The sequence below is a fragment of the Polyodon spathula genome, chromosome 10 (assembly GCF_017654505.1).
Source record: "Polyodon spathula isolate WHYD16114869_AA chromosome 10, ASM1765450v1, whole genome shotgun sequence".
NCBI classification, from domain to species: domain Eukaryota; kingdom Metazoa; phylum Chordata; class Actinopteri; order Acipenseriformes; family Polyodontidae; genus Polyodon; species Polyodon spathula.
Window position 1 is genome coordinate 48,845,709 of NC_054543.1, and position 19,252 is coordinate 48,864,960.

Sequence of the window (19,252 nt, forward strand, 5' to 3'; positions counted from 1 at the left end):
ATATTGGAGTTGTATCTCTATTGCACTGCAGTGCAGTGTAGTGGTGCAGTATATTGGAGCTTGTATCTCTATTGCAGTGCAGTGTAGTGGTGCAGTATATTGGAGCTTGTATCTCTATTGCAGTGCAGTGTAGTGGTGCAGTATATTGGAGCTTGTATCTCTATTGTACTGTAGTGCAGTGTAGTGGTGCAGTATATTGGAGCTTGTATCTCTACTGTACTGTAGTGCAGTGTAGTGGTGCAGTATATTGGAGCTTGTATCTCTATTGCAGTGCAGTGCAGTGTCGTAGTGTCGTGGTGCAGTATATTGGAGCTTGTATCTCTATTGCAGTGTCATGGTGCAGTATATTGGAGCGTGTATCTCAAGCTTGTAGTAAACAAACTTGGACCTTCAGGTTTGAAGCTTTTAAAATAAACTTTATGAGATCAAACAGAAACACAGTTTTGCTTCTCTAGGCACATCAAGCAACGCCAGCACACTTTGCCGCTGGTTCAGCCCAGGCCACACAGCCTAGTGAGCAACCAACACAGAATAGGAATAATTGCCTCTCTAAGGAAGGCATTCGCAACTTCAAATACATCCAGGGATCAGAAACTCTGCAGCGTGCGTGCACAGGGGCTGGCTCTCTACTGAGCTGGAGAGGCATTTCAGTTGTAGATTATTAAGCTTGCAATTTAGTGCTAGATGTGGGAGAGTTGCTGGGTGTTCAAGATTCAATCAATCAATCAATCAATCATTATTTTACATTGTGCCTTTCATAGGGGACCACCATCACAATGCGCTTTAATGATCAGAATGTTTATGGATGGAGTGTTATTGTTTGGATAACAATGTGTTCATGCAATCTAAATCATAAAATGTCCAGTACAGATCCATGCTATACAGCCCTGTATGTTTCACTCACCGGGGTACAATAACAATCTGTATGAAGCAGATGAAAAGGAAGACGAGAGAAGCACAGGCCACATACGCTCCAAATCTGTCATCCACCTGCTTGGAATACTGCCGAGAGGAGATGGAGAGCAAGACCCAGCGTTATTACAGGCTTCCTCCCCACTCGACAGGGGATACATTGAGATTAAAACGTTTCCTTTTTAATATGTTTACTTTGACTGATTCACGTCTCCACGAATCCTGACAACTTCATCCTTTCAGACAAGCTGACTTGGAACAGCTTCATCAGGGCTTAACTATTCATAGATTTCACATTATGAGCGGAGGGGGAAATAATTCCTCCAGTAACAGTGACCTTTAAGTCCTCTGAATGCTTTGAAGCCACATAATTAGTGCTTGAATTGTTATAAATTTCATATAATACGCTGGTAAAAGATATTAGGACATTGCTGAACTCAGAATGAGATTTATTAAAGTTGCCCAAACTGTTTACAAACAGTTATTGGAAATTCCAAGCAACAGTCGCAACAGCTTCTCAGCATGCTTTGAAGGGAGAAGCCGACCCAGACCCAATGACTAGACTGAATGCATTGTGGAGATTCACACTGAAATATTAACAACACAAACACATACACACATACACACAACCCCGGTTTGGTAATGACCTTTTTCTCCAGGTCTGGCTCCCTGAACGTCAGGAGAAACTTCTTGACGTGCTCCGAGCGCAAGCGATCAATGCTTCTGGCATCGATGGCACGGCCGAGGAACTCGTCCACCTCGTCCTCAGGGTTCATGCTTTCCTGTGTGTTTCTGAAAATGAAATGCCTAGATAACACAAGATGGGATTTCCTTCAAACACAGCAGGTACTTCTTACTTCTAAAGTTGCAGCTATACACCTTCACAAGTCAGAGTCATTTCATCTACCTGACCATCATCAGCCCCCCGAGCGCTCCAACATACATTGAGCAGAAAAGACAGCTGCTGCGTATTCTCATTTGAGCTGGGGGCTTTAGAAGACTGGTATAATAACACTGATAACAAAATAAATAAAAAATGTAAACATTTCCATCCAAATATTAGCCACTGCAGCTTGACAAGAAACTGTCATCAACATTTCATAGTGTATATTTGTCTTGTAAATGTTGTAATACAGATTATTAAATGTGAACTTTTTTCTGGGGCTGAAATCATATCTTCTAGCTATTCAATAAAAAAAAGCCTCCAAGAAAATGATACACCCCATTTCTGTCCATCCTCATTTTACTGTATTTTAAATTGCATGTAATAATATTAATAAATCAATAAATCAATAAATAATTTAGATCATGAAAATAACCCCCTGTAATGTCACAGAACAGGGAAACAGTGTGGGTCAGAGCTGGAACCTGTTTAATGGAATCCATCACTCCTCACACTCCACAGCCTACACAGCTATACTGTCTGTACGAGGAGGCTGTTAGGAGAGCAGGACGTACACAGCTATACTGTCTGTACGAGGAGGCTGTTAGGAGAGCAGGACGTACACAGCTATACTGTCTGTACGAGGAGGCTGTTAGGAGAGCAGGACGTACACAGCTATACTGTCTGTACGAGGAGGCTGTTAGGAGAGCAGGACGTACACAGCTATACTGTCTGTACGAGGAGGCTGTTAGGAGAGCAGGACGTACACAGCTATACTGTCTGTACGAGGAGGCTGTTAGGAGAGCAGGACGTACACAGCTATACTGTCTGTACGAGGAGGCTGTTAGGAGAGCAGGACGTACACAGCTATACTGTCTGTACGAGGAGGCTGTTAGGAGAGCAGGACGTACACAGCTATACTGTCTGTACAAGGACACACGCCATTATAGCCCACAGCAGCCAATGCCCTGCTCGGCTTTCAAAACAAAAACACAATTCTTCTTAACGAGGTGCAACCTTTAAATGCAGTTCATTAGTGACTGTACATCCGATCAAATTTAAATCAGCAGGAACTGAGGCATGGGGTTAGGTTAAAACTTCAAAATCACTCTGTGTCATTTTAATGTGTCAGTAGGCATCGTCCCTTTATCATAATTCAGAGGAGAGGATGAGAAGCTTTCACTTACTTGTCCTTGGGATCTTCAAACCCCTGGAGAGAGAGAGAGAGAGAGAGAGAGAGAGAGAGAGAGAGAGAGAGAGAGAGAGAGAGAGAGAGAGAGAGAGAGAGAGAGAGAGATATGCATCAGAAATACCGATGGGCAGACCTTGAATCTAAAAGACAGAGAGTTCAGGATTTCAGCTCAATTTGTCAAATGCTATACTGCTCCAAGGAGAGACTGTGGTTGTGCTGCTGCAGGTATTTCTCATTGGACTGTTTTTCTTTTTGAAGTTTGGCCTTCATAAAAATTACCCACTTACCCATTTTTCATACATGTATTGAACTCAATTTAGCATTGCTCTAAACTTCTTACATCTGTAAATATTCATTGTACTTCTCTTTTAGAACTCTGCCTGCACACTTGTAAAGCAAAAGTCACACGTCTTTTAAAAAAAACAAAATAAAAACAAAAAAGAAATACAGAAATAAATACAAATAAAATAAAAACAATAGCTGAAACACTGCTGCCATCTCATGGGGTAAAAGAAAACTGCAAGAACCAGGACTTTCACTGCAGAGAGTGGAAGAATGAGACTGACAGCTGCGTTACACTGGGGGGCCTTGCTGTGATAACGTGGTCCACCAAAAAAAAAAAAACTCAAACTAAAATGATTTATGAATAATGAAGCAGCAAGTGATTCCTTTAGGAAACTGCAGTGAATTGTGCTGACTGCTGTACAGTAATGTGGTTATATAATGCAAACAAGGTACACCTGCCCCTTGATCAGCTGCTGAATATATATCAACACATCTGAGACAAAGCCCTTATCAGTCTTCTTTGTACAATTTCCTGCAAGTATAAGAAAACATATTGCTAAATGTCCACAGTTAATATGTGAGTCACTGTGTGTGTGCGTGCACTGTGTTACACCCTGCCACTACAGCCTTCTTATCAGTGGGTTTGTTTAATTCAGCAAGAGAGTCGTTTCAATGCATACGATTAGAATGTTACGACTGTTATTTTCTAAAGAGTGAAGTGAGAAAAGCAAGAACCGGTTCCTAGTTTCGAACACTTTTCATTAGAGAGATTTCTGGCACAACCTCTCTACTTTCTAAAAGCTTCTATAAAAAGCTTTTGACATAAACATGCAGTTTGGCATTTTGAAATTCTTTTGGTAAATGAGAAAAGTTTCAGACAGATAAAAACATTTTTTGACGCATTGTTATTACCAGCATGTATTTTTAAACAAAATGATCTTACATTGCTGATTTGCATGAAAAAGAAAATCTAAACTCTCTTTTTTTTTTCTTAATTCACAATCCAGTTCCAGAGTTGTATGGTATTTGAAAAGTGGCATCAAATCTTCACATCTGGTACTTCAGTCTGAATTTTGCACCTACTGTATAATTAACAACAAAGACTTAATGAGCAGTCAGTTCTTCAGCAGGCCATATCATTCCAAGGATAAAATAGTTTATGTAAATTAAGAAACTCCAAGCTGTCTGAAACTGAGCCCATTGCAAAACCTTCAACTGTTCTGGTATCGCCATATCATATGCTTGGCATAAGCCAAGATGAACAGTTGGCAGAAGTGTTATCCGACAGGCCCAGCCGGCAGTTACAGGGTTAATGATTGATAAGGCAGTGCAGCACACAGAAGAAATGCACAGCAGGCTAACCAGTACCAGCAGCATGCAGTACAAGGTGAACTTTGCTGGCTGAATTATGCAAGTCTGGAGGATTCAACAGAGCATGACAAGCAGTGATCTGCAGAGGCTAAAGCTGTCAGGCTGGAATTCTGTACAGTGCTGTACATTGCATGCTGTCTCGAAAGTCAAGTAATACATTTCTGGAAATGAGCTGTGAATTGGCAAGTCAGTCACTGGGGCATCACTATGTGCTGTCCTTGTGTGCACTGCAATTCCGTGGCTCATCGTACCATTGATCTAAAACAGTCACAGGCTGAAAATATATTTCCAATAATAGCTTCTTTTTTTGTTACTGACAAAGTTTACATTATGGAAGTAGGATTTTACACATTTCTGCACAGTTACCGGTAACTTTGTTCTGCGTGCCCAATACTGCACAAGCAACAACATATTACTAACAAAGCAATCGGTTGTAAAAAACACTGCGACAGCTGTCAATACAAAATTACAGCTACAAAAAGGAACCATTTGACTGTTTGCAACTCTGTGTGTAAGTACAGGCACCAGGATGATAAAGGGACCAACGATTCCTGAGATTCTTCAGATTCCTTTTACTTCTGAAAAGTCAACATACACCTACTCTGATCCATACAAAACCCAATCCAACCCAATAGCAATGAACAAAAACCTTTCTGTAAATAACAAGAAGCCATGTACCGCAGTAACCAATGTACTTGTAACTCAATTTACTGTATATAACTTGCCACAGTGATGAAAACAACATTAAGCCCAGTGCAAGTGAAAGCAAATGGTAATTGCAATGTTATGCTCACTGATTAAAATCCTTACTGATGTCATACAAAGCAATGCCACAGTAATAAATACTTCTGTTCTCCTTGGAATTGCAGTATAATTGGGATAAAAAGTATGGCTCCTATAAGATGCAATAAAAAAAAAAAAAATCAGGATACAGAGGCTACAACCCAGCTGATACAAAGAAAGACAGGAAGAGGAGTTATTTTCTATCCTTTTCAAAAATTACACTTCTACTTCCCTCCCCTCCCCCTTCCCCTCCTCTCCCCCTTGCTCCAGTAGTTCCTCTCTCCTCCTCCCCCCCCCCCTCCCTCTCCTCCTCCCTCCCCTCCCTCCACATTGTGCAAGTTCCTTATCATTATATTTGTGTCAGCTGTATTTATCGTGCCACCTCCACATTGCAGATTTCAGGATCTCCTCTGACACCACTAAAAGATCATGTGTGCAGCAAAGAGAGATGCAGCTTTCAGTTTCATAATTGTTAAACTAAACTACAGCCCAATGATAGGGAGGAATGAGAGATAAGAAAGTGCATGTTTTTAAAGCATCGTTAATGTGGCTTGATGAATAAACACAAAACACTACCAGCTGAGGGTATGGGTGGAAAAGCCAGAATTAGAGAGTCGCTTACCATCCTTTTCATCTCCTTGGAGACCTGGTTGGTGGCGAGATGGTTGTAGAATGGCCGGTCCGAGCACCAGTGGGAAGCATTGTGTCCAATGGAGTTGGTGCGCTGCCTGTTCATCTTGGTTATCGTCGTTTTCTCTTCTTTCTGCAGCACAAAGGTGGGACATTTCGGAGTCACGTACAGGTACCACTTGTATAGGGCTACAATTATTGGATTTGCATGAGATTGGCAAGTTGACCTTGTCAAACTGAACACATGATTGTTATCCCCAGCTGTGAACTTTTCCAACGTAAAGAGTGTATATATACATATGCATAATTCCAATGATGATGCATTACCCCAACCCTATCGCTCTGAGGTTAATTTGTTAACAAACCCTGACCCCAACCCCAATTACAACCCTAAGCCCACTCCAATCTACAGATCAGGACTTAAAAGCCACCACAACACCAACCCCAACCCTAATGCACAGATCAGTTAGGACTCAACAGATCCCATACCACAACACCAACCCAAACCCTAATGCACAGATCAGTTAGGACTCAACAGATCCCATACCACAACAACAATCCAAACCTAAATGAACAGATCAGTTAGGACTCAACAGATCCCATACCACAACACCAACCCAAACCCTAATGCACAGATCAGTTAGGACTCAACAGATCCCATACCACACCAACCCCAACCCTAATGCACAGATCAGTTAGGACTCAACAGATCCCATACCACACCAACCCCAACCCTAATGCACAGATCAGTTAGGACTCAACAGATCCCATACCACACCAACCCCAACCCTAATGCACAGATCAGTTAGAACTCAACAGATCCCATACCACACCAACCCCAACCCTAATGCACAGATCAGTTAGGACTCAACAGATCCCACACCACAACACCAACCCAAACCCTAATGAACAGCCAAGCTCTGATAACAAATGATCTCCTTCACATTCAGTGTGCATGAACTAAATGTTAAATTGACAGGATGAAGTGATGTGAATGCTGCTATGATGTAGAACCCGTGGAAACTCTGGACATGAAACAGCAATTACCGGAAAGAACCCAGGTTAAATAAGGTACATCTGATTTCTAGTTTTGATATGAAACAGGGCTGAATTAATGAAAGGGTTTTATTTAAACTGGGTAGTCCTGCATCCCTGTTCTTAATCTGAGTTAAGACACAGTGCTTCTCCATTATTATTTCAAGATGTACACAAGAGGAGCTTCTAAAACACTGATGTCTTCCACTAGAAACATTGTGGCAAGTCTGTCTCTCAGCTTTACACATTCCCATTACAGTTTCAAATTAGCCTTCACTGAAAACAAGCAGATTAGCAGCACAGCCCTCACTGCTAACTAAAGTAGTCACTATGTTTTCGGAACAAAACGAAACAACACTTGAGACAGTTTCCAGATGGAAGCACCACATGGTCTTTGATTTGGCAGAACTATAAAAGTGACATTTTAAATGACAATAGCTTTTTGAGATTATAAAGCTGTACTTTATACAAACATGTTCATTTTTTAAGCCATTTATAAAAGGATGAATCATTTTCACTCATCATGCAGTATGCTTGGAACCCATTTTTATTTATATACATTTTGTAACCCTGCCCTTTACTTCATGATGCTTAATTGTTCTGAATTTCACAGGGAACTTGTGATACTAGCAGTCTTCCCATTGGTTTGAAAGTCTGTAACCTTTAAACTCACATTATGCTAGTCTATCCTATCCTATGCTATTTTTGTATATCCTATACTATGCTATCCTATCCTATGCTATTCTAGTCTATCCTATGCTTTGCTATGCTATTCTAGTTTATCCTATTTATGCAGTGCGGCTCACAATAAGGTAGGCTTCTATATCTAGGACAGGAATAGTTACCCGCTTCTCAGTGCAGCCCACAATGAGGTAGGCTTCTATATCTAGGACAGGAATAGTTACCCGCTTCTCAGTGCAGCCCACAATGAGGTAGGCTTCTATATCTAGGACAGGAATAGTTACCCGCTTCTCAGTGCAGCCCACAATGAGGTAGGCTTCTATATCTAGGACAGGAATAGTTACCCGCTTCTCAGTGCAGCCCACAATGAGGTAGGCTTCTATATCTAGGACAGGAATAGTTACCTGCTTCTCAGTGCAGCCCACAATGAGGTAGGCCTCTATATCTAGGACAGGAATAGTTACCCGCTTCTCAGTGCAGCTCACAATGAGGTAGGCTTCTATATCTAGGACAGGAATAGTTACCCGCTTCTCAGTGCAGCCCACAATGAGGTAGGTTTCTATGTTGCTTTTCTTTAGATAAGCATTCCGCTCGCCTCCAAACCCGGGCTCCACATCATAATCCCCAGTCAGGTAGTTGAGGGTGGCTTTTGTTATGTGGATGCGGCTAAAAGTGACCAAAACGTTTTCCCAGATTAAATCATTTTACACCACAACACATTTCCACTGGTCTAATCAGTATCATCTAGCTGAGCTTAATTACTAGAACATTTCAAAAGTTAAAAATCACACACAAGAAATGGCAGTTAGTTATAGTACAGGGTGATTAGAAAGTAAGTCTACCACATCAACGCACCATACCATTGATCTGGTAAACGTAAGCTCTGACAACCCTGTACGTGTTATCTGGCCTCCTTCATGGTTAAGCGATGGGTGTCACACTCAGGGTTAAAGCCTGGGATGGCTCAACATGCAATGGAGTAAGCGTGGTTTCAGCAGTATAGCATTTGCCATAAAAACCCATGACTCACCCAGCTTTGCCTCCTGCTTCCATCTGGTTGGCCAGGGTGACATCGTTGGACCAGACATCAAACTGCCACTTGCGCAGGCCCAGCACCCCGCAGTGCACACGGCCGCTGTGAATGCCAACGCGCATGTTCACATTCACGCCCGTCACCTCCCGCACCAGCCTGGGAGGGACCACAGGACTGTTACAATGACATTCAGAGCATTTTCAGTGATTTCACCACTGTCAGATTGTAGTGACTGGCAAAGAGGGACTCAATGGTGTGACTGTCAAACAGATTTGACTGCAGTACACTGCACTGTGCTAACGGTTCACTTTGCTCCGTGTGAGCTGCACTGCACTGTGCTAACGGTTCACTTTGCTCCGTGTGAGCTGCACCGCACTGTGCTAATGGATCACTCTGCTCTGTGTGAGCTGCACCGCACTGTGCTAACGGATCACTCTGCTCTGTGTGAGCTGCACTGCACTGTGCTAACGGTTCACTCTGCTCTGTGTGAGCTGCACTGCACTGTGCTAACGGTTCACTCTGCTCTGTGTGCTGCACTGCACTGTGCTAACGGTTCACTCTGCTCTGTGTGAGCTGCACTGCACTGTGCTAACGGTTCACTCTGCTCTGTGTGAGCTGCACTGCACTGTGCTGACGGTTCACTCTGCTCTGTGTGAGCTGCACTGCACTGTGCTGACGGTTCACTCTGCTCTGTGTGAGCTGCACTGCACTGTGCTGACGGTTCACTCTGCTCTGTGTGAGCTGCACTGCACTGTGCTGACGGTTCACTCTGCTCTGTGTGAGCTGCACTGCACTGTGCTAACGGTTCACTCTGCTCTGTGTGAGCTGCACTGTGCTAACGGCACTCTGCTCTGTGTGAGCTGCACTGCACTGTGCTGACGGTTCACTCTGCTCTGTGTGAGCTGCACTGCACTGTGCTGACGGTTCACTCTGCTCTGTGTGAGCTGCACTGCACTGTGCTGATGGTTCACTCTGCTCTGTGTGATGTGCTAATGGTTCACTCTGCTCTGTGTGAGCTGCACTGCACTGTGTTACTCACGAGATAGCTTCAATCATGTCCACTCCCATCTCCACACAGCAGTGCGCATGGTCAGCCCGGGCCTCTGGCAGTCCAGACACACAGTAATAACAGTCGCCCAGGATTTTGATACGTAAACAGTGGTTCTCCTAAAGAGAGGGGGGCAAAAATACAGAAATATGCAACCATAACTCCATGCCTCTGATAGCTTTCCTTTTAAGGATTAGTAAAATGGCAAATTCTATTGAAAAACATGGATATGATCCCCAAATAAAACAGTGGCAGCAGAGCAGAGTGTTGTCTGCCAAGGGTAGAAACCCAGGGGAGGAACCCCTGTCTGACCTCACAGAGGATATAAAACATTTCTGGAGTCTGGTCTTACTGCAGCTGGTGTAGCCGCCTTTCGGAGGTCCTGATTATGAGGCTTCTGCTGATGCAAGAAAAGGAACCTGCTTCTAGTGTGGGACAAGCATGGGGTTTGCATATTCAAGATTCAGACAGGTATTTGAATATTCAGTTGTTTGCTGAGCCTAACTAAAGCCGTGAAATGCAAAACTGTATCCAAAAAGTATCCAAAAGTATTCCAGTGTGTATTTCAGGCAAACACAGTCCAGAAGACATTGTGCTTTGTGTTGTTGTAATCCCTGCCGTTGTCCTTCATTCACGATGCACTAAGTGGTCAAAGACACATCTTCATAAAGATTTATTACCGTGCTATGCTGTTTCTATAGTACTGTTACAGCGTGCGTCAGAGCTCAGCACAAAGCAATGCTATGTCTACAGTACTGTCACAGCGTGGGTCAGAGCTCAGCACAAAGCAATGTTATTTCTACAGTACTGTCACAGCGTGGGTCAGAGCTCAGCACAAAGCAATGCTATTTCTATAGTACTGTCACAGCGTGGGTCAGAGCTCAGCACAAAGCAATGCTATTTCTACAGTACTGTCACAGCGTGGGTCAGAGCTCAGCACAAAGCAATGCTATGTCTACAGTACTGTCACAGCGTGGGTCAGAGCTCAGCACAAAGCAATGCTATTTCTGCACCACTGTCACTACATGCATCAGGCACTGCGCTAGAGCTGCCTGACATTGAGAAATAACAAACTGAGAGGGGATTACTTGAGATTTTAAAGTTGTAATCAGTGGCTATAGCTTTATACAAAGAACTTAGCAGTGTGGAGCACTGTGGAAATATCTGCTCACAATCCAGATCAATGGGCTCAGTTCTTATTAGAGACAGACAAACAGAGCAGTGCAAGGCAGAGGATTTCAGTGTGAAGCAACACAAGCTTCATCCTGAGAACCTAACCACTAGTGTTAATGCAGCAAGACTATTTGTACCCTTGTGTTGGTGGTAGGAACTGTTTCATCCCACCTCAGCTTGTGTGCAGCTCCAGTGACATTTAGCCAGGTTGAAGTGAAAACAACAAACCGCTTTAACTCTTTCAACTCTGCAGACCTGTATGAAGGACTAGGAAACCTGACTCCAGTCAAAACTGCAGACCATTCTAGTAATACTGTACAGGACAGATAACTGATCCAGATAGGGTACAGGTTGATGAACAACCCCTTAGTACTGAAAGAGTTATTAAGGGAGAACAATGAAGCGTTTCATATATCTGTGTATACACTGCAGTAAGTGTATCATCAAAGCTACAGAACCCTGGAACCGAACACCTGGACTCGGGAGTGCATGACCAGCTAGGGTCTCTGAAGCACCATGAGCAGAACCACTGGTTGACGCAATTACGCAAGTCACAGCATAATCACAGACTCACTGTACTGCTCTGAAAAGCAATCTGTGTTATTGGAAAATACTGTAACCCAATTAAACGAAGTGAAGCCCAATTAAATGATATAAATAGCATTGGGAAGAACCGCCTCCCAGGGCTGTATCCCATTTAAGCTGCAATCTTGATTATCAGGATCCAGTTAGGCGGTACCGACTGTAATGGTTTTTCTTATTGGTTAAAACCATTCCAAATATCAAAATTTAAATGTGTGTTAAAGGAAATCTAACATCCCCTGATGGGTTTTACTTGGAGATGCATTTTAAACAAACATACACACACACACACACACACACACACACACACACACACACACACACACACACACACACCTTCACAATGAAGCTGTGCACTGCAAAGACTTACCGCTGCCAGCTTGTCGAACCTCGCAAACAGCTCATTGAGAGTCATGACCAGCTCCTGCGCTGTGCATTGTGAAGCCAGGCTGGTGAAGCCTTCGATGTCAGCAAAGAGGATGCTGGGAATAAAGACATTATTCAATCAAACCATGTTTCTACATACAATTGTATTTTATCAGAAAGCATTGATTTGCACAGCAATTACTGTGAAGAAAGAAAGGTTTTTATTTGAATGTTTTAAGGAGGTTTCCAGTATTCTCAGATTCATTCCAACTCTACAACAGGCACTCTATTTTTAAACTATACAGGAAATTGCATTTCAGGTGTGAGGTATAAGGCTCAGGGCACAATACAGATACTCCAATGTATGGATTCACAATGTACTCGCCACACATATGAAAGCAACCTACTGAATGAATGTAAATGTATTCACCAGGTGTTAGAAGGATCTGTGTAAAAATTCACAAAGCCCTTTTCATTTCAGTCCATTATGCACACTGTGGATACAGAGCCATCTGGAACTACCCACTCTGCTGCATATATATTGGGCAGCAAAAAGTATTTTTTTCCCTAACTGCAGATCTCAACCACCATTGACAAAAAGCTTAGTGATGCTGATATTTGTATTATAAAAGAATTAACCCCAGAGTAACATCCAAGGATCTGAAGGCCACTCTCACCTTGGCTAATGCGAGTGTTCATGACTCAACTATCAGAAAAAGACTGAACAAGAATGGTGTTCATGGAAGGATAGCCATGAGGAAACCACTGCTCTCTAAAAAGAACATTGCTGCATGTCTGAAGTTCACCAAAGAGCACTAGATGATCCACAAGACTTCTGGAAAAATGTTCGCTGGACAGACAAGTCAAAGGTAGAACTTCTTGGCCTCAATGAGAAATGTTATCTTTGGTGAAAACCAAACACTGCGTTCGAACAGAACAACCTCAACTGTCAAGCATGGTGGTGGGAGTGTGATGGTTTGGGGCTGCTTTGCTGCTTCAGGACCTGGATGGCTTGCCATCATTGACACAACCATGAATTCTGCATTGTATCAGAAGATTCTAGAGGAGATTGTCAGGCCACCCGTCCGTGAGCTGAAGCTGAACCGAAAGTGCGTCATGCAGCAAGACAATGATCCTAAACATACAAGCAGATCTACAAAAGAACAGCTGCAGAAGAAGAAATTTCACGTTTTAGAATGGCCTAGTCAAAGTCCGGACCTAAACCCCATCGAAATGTTGTGGCAGGACCCGAAGCGAACGTTCCCTGCAAGGAAGCCCTCAAATGTCACCGACTTGAAGCGGTTCTGTAAGGAGGAATGGGCCAAAATTCCTCAAACCCTATATGAGAGACTGACCAACAGTTACAGGAAACGTTTAGTTTCATTGCTGCTCAAGGGGGTGCCACCAGTTACTGAATCTAAAGGTTCACATTCTTTTTCACACATGGATATTGAATGTTGAATCATTTGTGGATAAATAAATGTTGAAAAAGTATCATGTTTTTGTGTCATTTGTTTAATCAGGTTATCTTATCTATTATTAGGACTTAGATTAAAAGAGACCAAAGATAACACTGTTAATTTATTTTCTTGTTCAATTCCAGATTTCAAAAGTAAAACACTATATGATTTGACTCACTAGTCTAGTTATTCGAGGAGCAACACAGTTCTGATTAGCCTCGGTTTTCCCCCACCTAATCACTTTACAAAAACAGTATCAAGCATCTAAGTATAATCAAACATCTAGTAATGTAATTGAAGGCTCCTAATCAAACATCTAGTAATGTAATTGAAGGCTCCTAATCACGCTGTTTGTTTCTCAGTTCTGTACACTATTTTACTGTTGAATTTTCACCCCATTACCCCATAGTCATTAAAGACTAGAGAAAACACTTTGAAAATATAGCCTATTGTCTCTAAAAATTTATTTTTTATCCTAATCAAGTCGAAATGAATTAAGAAAAATAAAATGTTACATTGTAAAGGAACGCTCTCCTTGAATGTCATTTTAAAGAACGGTGATCCATTTTTATCCATGCTGTTACTGGCTTGAAGGGTCTCTCTTCCTTATGGGGCTGAGATCAAGCAATGCTGTAGCCTAATGGTGCTGTTCCCAGGAGGTCTCTAACAATCACCACCATCACAATACAATGTGCACACCACTGTGCTTCTGCTTGGAGTACGGGCCAGTGAGTCTACAGTGTGCCACACTAGACTGCAAGCAGCACTATCCAATCTCACAAACTGTTTTCATGAGCTCAATTATATTTTCCTCCCTCTCCCTCCCACTTCGCACTGCTTTATCTGACCGAGGTAGATAAGAAGCTTTTTAAAATATTCATTGTTAAAGTTGTGAGATTTAAGCTAATGGACTTGAGGAAGTCTGTTTTTTTACTTGAAAAGAAACATCTTCAAATCTTCAATAAGAAACAATGGAGCTATGTTACTAAGACATTGTGTCAAATAAAAGCTTAAGAGTCTACAGCCAGATGATGTCCAATGCTGTGCCCTTGTTCATTAGGACAAGAATCATGGCTCTTTTAAAGCATACTGTACACAAAGCGCTCTCATAAGAACATAAGAGAGTTTACAAACGAGAGGAGGCCATTTGGCCCATCTTGCTCGTTTGGTTGTTAGTAGCTTATTGATCCCAGAATCTCATCAAGCAGCTTCTTGAAGGATCCCAGGGTGTCAGCTTCAACAACATTACTGGGGAGTTGATTCCAGACCCTCACAATTCTCTGTGTAAAAAAGTGCCTCCTATTTTCTGTTCTGAATGCCCCTTTGTCTAATCTCCATTTGTGACCCCTGGGTCTTGTTTCTTTTTTCAGGCTGAAAAAGTCCCTTGGGTCGACACTGTCAATACCTTTTAGAATTTTAAATGCTTGAATTAGGTCACCACGTAGTCTTCTTTGTTCAAGACTGAACAGATTCAATTATTTTAGCCTGTGTGCATATGACATGCCTTTTAAGCCCGGAATAATTCTGGTCGCTCTTCTTTGCACTCTTTCTAGAGCAGCAATATCTTTTTTATAGCGTGGTGACCAAAACTGCACACAATATTCAAGATGAGGTCTTACTAGTGCATTGTACAGTTTTAACATTACTTCCCTTGATTTAAATTCAACACTTTTCACAATGTATCCGAGCATCTTGTTAGCCTTTTTTATAGCTTCCCCACATTGTCTAGATGAAGACATTTCTGAGTCAACAAGATTTGATAGATTAGATTCCTTCTCCAATTTCAGTATCTCCCATATGATATTTATAATGTACATTTTTATTTCCTGCATGCAGTACCTTACACTTTTCTCTATTAAATGTCATTTGCCAAGTGTCTGCCCAGTTCTGAATCTTGTCTAGATCATTTTGAATGACCTTTGCTGCTGCAACAATGTTTGCCACTCCTCCTACTTTTGTGTCATCTGCAAATTTAACAAGTTTGCTTACTATACCAGAATCTAAATCATTAATGTAGATTAGGAATAACAGAGGACCTAATACTGATCCCTGTGGTACACCACTGGTTATCACACTCCATTCTGAGGTTTTTCCTCTAATCAGTACTTTCTGTTTTCTACATGTTAACCACTCCCTAATCCATGTACATGTGTTTCCTTGAATCCCAACTGCGTTCAGTTTGAGAATTAATCTTTTGTGCGGGACTTCATCAAAAGCTTTCTGGAAATCTAAATAAACCATGTCATATGCTTTGCAATTATCCATTATCGATGTTGCATCCTCAAAAAAATCAAGCAAGTTAGTTAGACATGATCTCCCTTTCCTAAAACCATGTTGACTGCCTCCCAGGACCCTGTTACCATATAGGTAATTTTCCATTTTGGATCTTATTATAGTTTCCATAAGTTTGCATATAATAGAAGTCAGGCTTACTGGTCTGTAGTTACCTGGTTCAGTTTTGTTTCCCTTTTTGTGGATCGGTATTATGTTTGCAATTTTCCAGTCTGTCGGTACCACCCCTGTGTCAAGAGACTGCTGCATGACCTTGGTTAGCGGTTTGTAAATTACTTCTTTCATTTCTTTGAGTACTACTGGGAGGATCTCATCCGGCCCAGGGGATTTGTTTATTTTAAGAGCTCCTAGTCCCTTTAACACTTCTGCCTCAGTTATGCTAAAGTTATTTAAAACTGGATAGGAACTGGATGACATGTGGGGCATGTTGTCAGTATCTTCCTTTGTAAAAACTTGTGAAAAGTAATCATTTAATATATTTGCTATTTTTTTTTCTTCATCTACGATTTTGCCATTTGTATCTCTTAAACATTTAATCTCCTCTTTGAATGTTCTCTTGCTGTTGTAATATTGGAAAAACATTTTGGAATTGGTTTTAGCTCCCTTAGCAATGTTCATTTCTATTTCTCTCTTGGCCTTTCTAACTTCCTTTTTGACTTGCGTTTGCAGTTCCGTGTACTCTTTCTGTGTACTTTCTTTTCGGTCCTTTTTTAATGCTGAATTAACAATGAATATTTTTTTTACTTGATCTTTTAAACCATTTTGGCAATTTAGTTTTACATTTAGATTTGTCTACTTTAGGGATGTAATTGTTTTGCGCCTCTAGTACTACATTTTTGAAGAACAACCATCCTTCTTCTGTGGGTGTTTTCTCTATTTTACTCCAATCTACTTCTGTTAGTCTCTGTTTCATACCGTCATAGTTTGCTTTTCTAAAATTGTAAACCTTAGCTTTAGTCATTACTTTTGGGGTTTTAAAAAACACTTCAAATGAAACCATTTTGTGGTCTGAGTTTGCCAGTGGTTCTCTGACCTCTGTTTTAGTTATTCTGTCTTCGTTATTTGAAAAGACTAAATCAAGGCATGCCTCCCCTCTAGTCGGTGCCTTGACAAATTGTGTTAGGAAGCAGTCATTTGTCATTTCCATCATTTCAATTTCATCCTTCGTGCTACCCACCGGGTTTTCCCATTTTATATGGGGGAAGTTGAAATCCCCCATTAGTATGGCTTCTCCTTTGCTACATGCATTTCTAATGTCATTGTATAACAGATTATTTTGCTCACCGTCTGAATCTGGCAGTCTATAGCATGCTCCTATTATTATTCCCTTTGAATTTTTGTCCGTTATTCTGACCCATATTGATTCGGCTTTATTTTCTTTGTCCAGGTTTAACACCTGGACTTCAAGACTGTTTCTTATGTATAGCGCTACCCCTCCTCCTCTTCTGTCCTGCCTGTCTTTCCTATACAGTGTATACCCACAAATATTATATTCGTCCCCATCACTCTCAGACAACCAAGTTTCTGTAACACCTATCACATCATAGTTACTTGTTAGTGCAGTAGCTTCAAGTTCTAGAATTTTGTTTCTGATACTTCTAGCATTTAGATAAATACATTTAATGGTTGTCTTACCTGAGTTGTTGTTCTCTAATTTCTAACATAAACAAAACAGCACAGCTACTCTCTACACTCCACATTCATGCCTATCACTGGAACAGCACAGCTACTCTCCACACTCCATGTTCATGCCTATCACTGGAACAGCACAGCTACTCTCCACACTCCACGTTCATGCCTATCACTGGAACAGCACAGCTACTCTCCACGCTCCACGTTCATACCTATCACTGGAACAGCACAGCTACTCTCTACGCTCCATGTTCATGCCTATCATTGGAATAGCACAGCTACTCTCCACACTCCATGTTCATGCCTATCACTGGAACAGCACAGCTACTCTCCACACTCCATGTTGATGCCTATCACTGGAACAGCACAGCTACTCTCTACGCTCCATGTTCATGTCTATCACTGGAACAGCACAGCTACTGTCTACACTCCACGTTCATGCCTATCACTGGAACAGCACAGCTACTCTCCACGCTCCATGTTCATGCCTATCACTGGAACAGCACAGCTACTCTCTACACTCCATGTTCATGCCTATCACTGGAACAGCACAGCTACTCTCTACACTCCATGTTCATGCCTATCACTGGAACAGCACAGCTACTCTCTACGCTCCACGTTCATGCCTACACTGGAACAGAACAGCTACTCTCCACGCTCATGCCTATCACTGGAACAGCACAGCTACTCTCCACGCTCCATGTTCATGCCTATCACTGGAACAGCACAGCTACTCTCTATGCTCCATGTTCATGCCTATCACTGGAACAGCACATTTACTCTCCACGCTCCACGTTCATGCCTATCACTGGAACAGCACAGCTACTCTCCACACTCCATGTTCATGCCTATCACTGGAACAGCACAGCTACTCTCCACGCTCCATGTTCATGCCTATCACTGGAACAGCACAGCTACTCTCCACGCTCCATGTTCATGCCTATCACTGGAACAGCACAGCTACTCTCCACACTCCATGTTCATGCCTATCACTGGAACAGCACAGCTACTCTCCACGCTCCATGTTCATGCCTACCACTGGAACAGCACAGCTACTCTCCACGCTCCATGTTCATGCCTACCACTGGAACAGCACAGTTACTCTCCACGCTCCACGTTCATGCCTATCACTGGAACAGCACAGTTACTCTCCACGCTCCACGTTCATGCCTATCACTGGAACAGCACAGCTACTCTCCACACTCCATGTTCATGCCTATCACTGGAACAGTACAGCTACTCTCCACGCTCCATGTTCATGCCTACCACTGGAACAGTACAGCTACTCTCCACGCTCCATGTTCATGCCTATCACTGGAACAGCACAGCTACTCTCCACACTCCATGTTCATGCCTACCACTGGAACAGCACAGCTACTCTCCACGCTCCATGTTCATGCCTACCACTGGAACAGCACAGCTACTCTCCACACTCCATGTTCATGCCTATCACTGGAACAGCACAGCTACTCTCCACGCTCCATGTTCATGCCTACCACTGGAACAGCACAGCTACTCTCCACGCTCCATGTTCATGCCTATCACTGGAACAGCACAGCTACTCTCCACACTCCATGTTCATGCCTATCACTGGAACAGCACAGCTACTCTCCACGCTCCATGTTCATGCCTACCACTGGAACAGCACAGCTACTCTCCACACTCCATGTTCATGCCTATCACTGGAACAGCACAGCTACTCTCCACGCTCCATGTTCATGCCTACCACTGGAACAGCACAGCTACTCTCCACGCTCCATGTTCATGCCTACCACTGGAACAGTACAGCTACTCTCTACACTCCATGTTCATGCCTATCACTGGAACAGCACAGCTACTCTCCACGCTCCATGTTCATGCCTACCACTGGAACAGTACAGCTACTCTCCACACT

General features: G+C 42.5%; 1 protein-coding gene across 3 annotated transcripts in view; it reads right to left on the reverse strand.

Annotated features, from left to right (window-relative positions):
* Positions 1–19,252, reverse strand: part of LOC121322506 (adenylate cyclase type 5-like) — a 68,844-nt gene that overhangs the window by 13,579 nt on the left and 36,013 nt on the right. For 2 of the 3 annotated variants that reach the window (XM_041262605.1, XM_041262607.1), the window contains exons 4-11: positions 11,979–12,090; positions 9,845–9,972; positions 8,803–8,961; positions 8,297–8,438; positions 6,049–6,189; positions 2,983–3,005; positions 1,560–1,719; positions 905–1,002 (exon numbers count right to left, since the gene is read on the reverse strand). In XM_041262605.1, coding sequence (XP_041118539.1) covers positions 905–1,002; positions 1,560–1,719; positions 2,983–3,005; positions 6,049–6,189; positions 8,297–8,438; positions 8,803–8,961; positions 9,845–9,972; positions 11,979–12,090 — 963 coding nt within the window. The remainder of the gene's footprint in view (positions 1–904; positions 1,003–1,559; positions 1,720–2,982; positions 3,006–6,048; positions 6,190–8,296; positions 8,439–8,802; positions 8,962–9,844; positions 9,973–11,978; positions 12,091–19,252) is intronic. The other variant, XM_041262606.1, reaches the window with a different exon arrangement.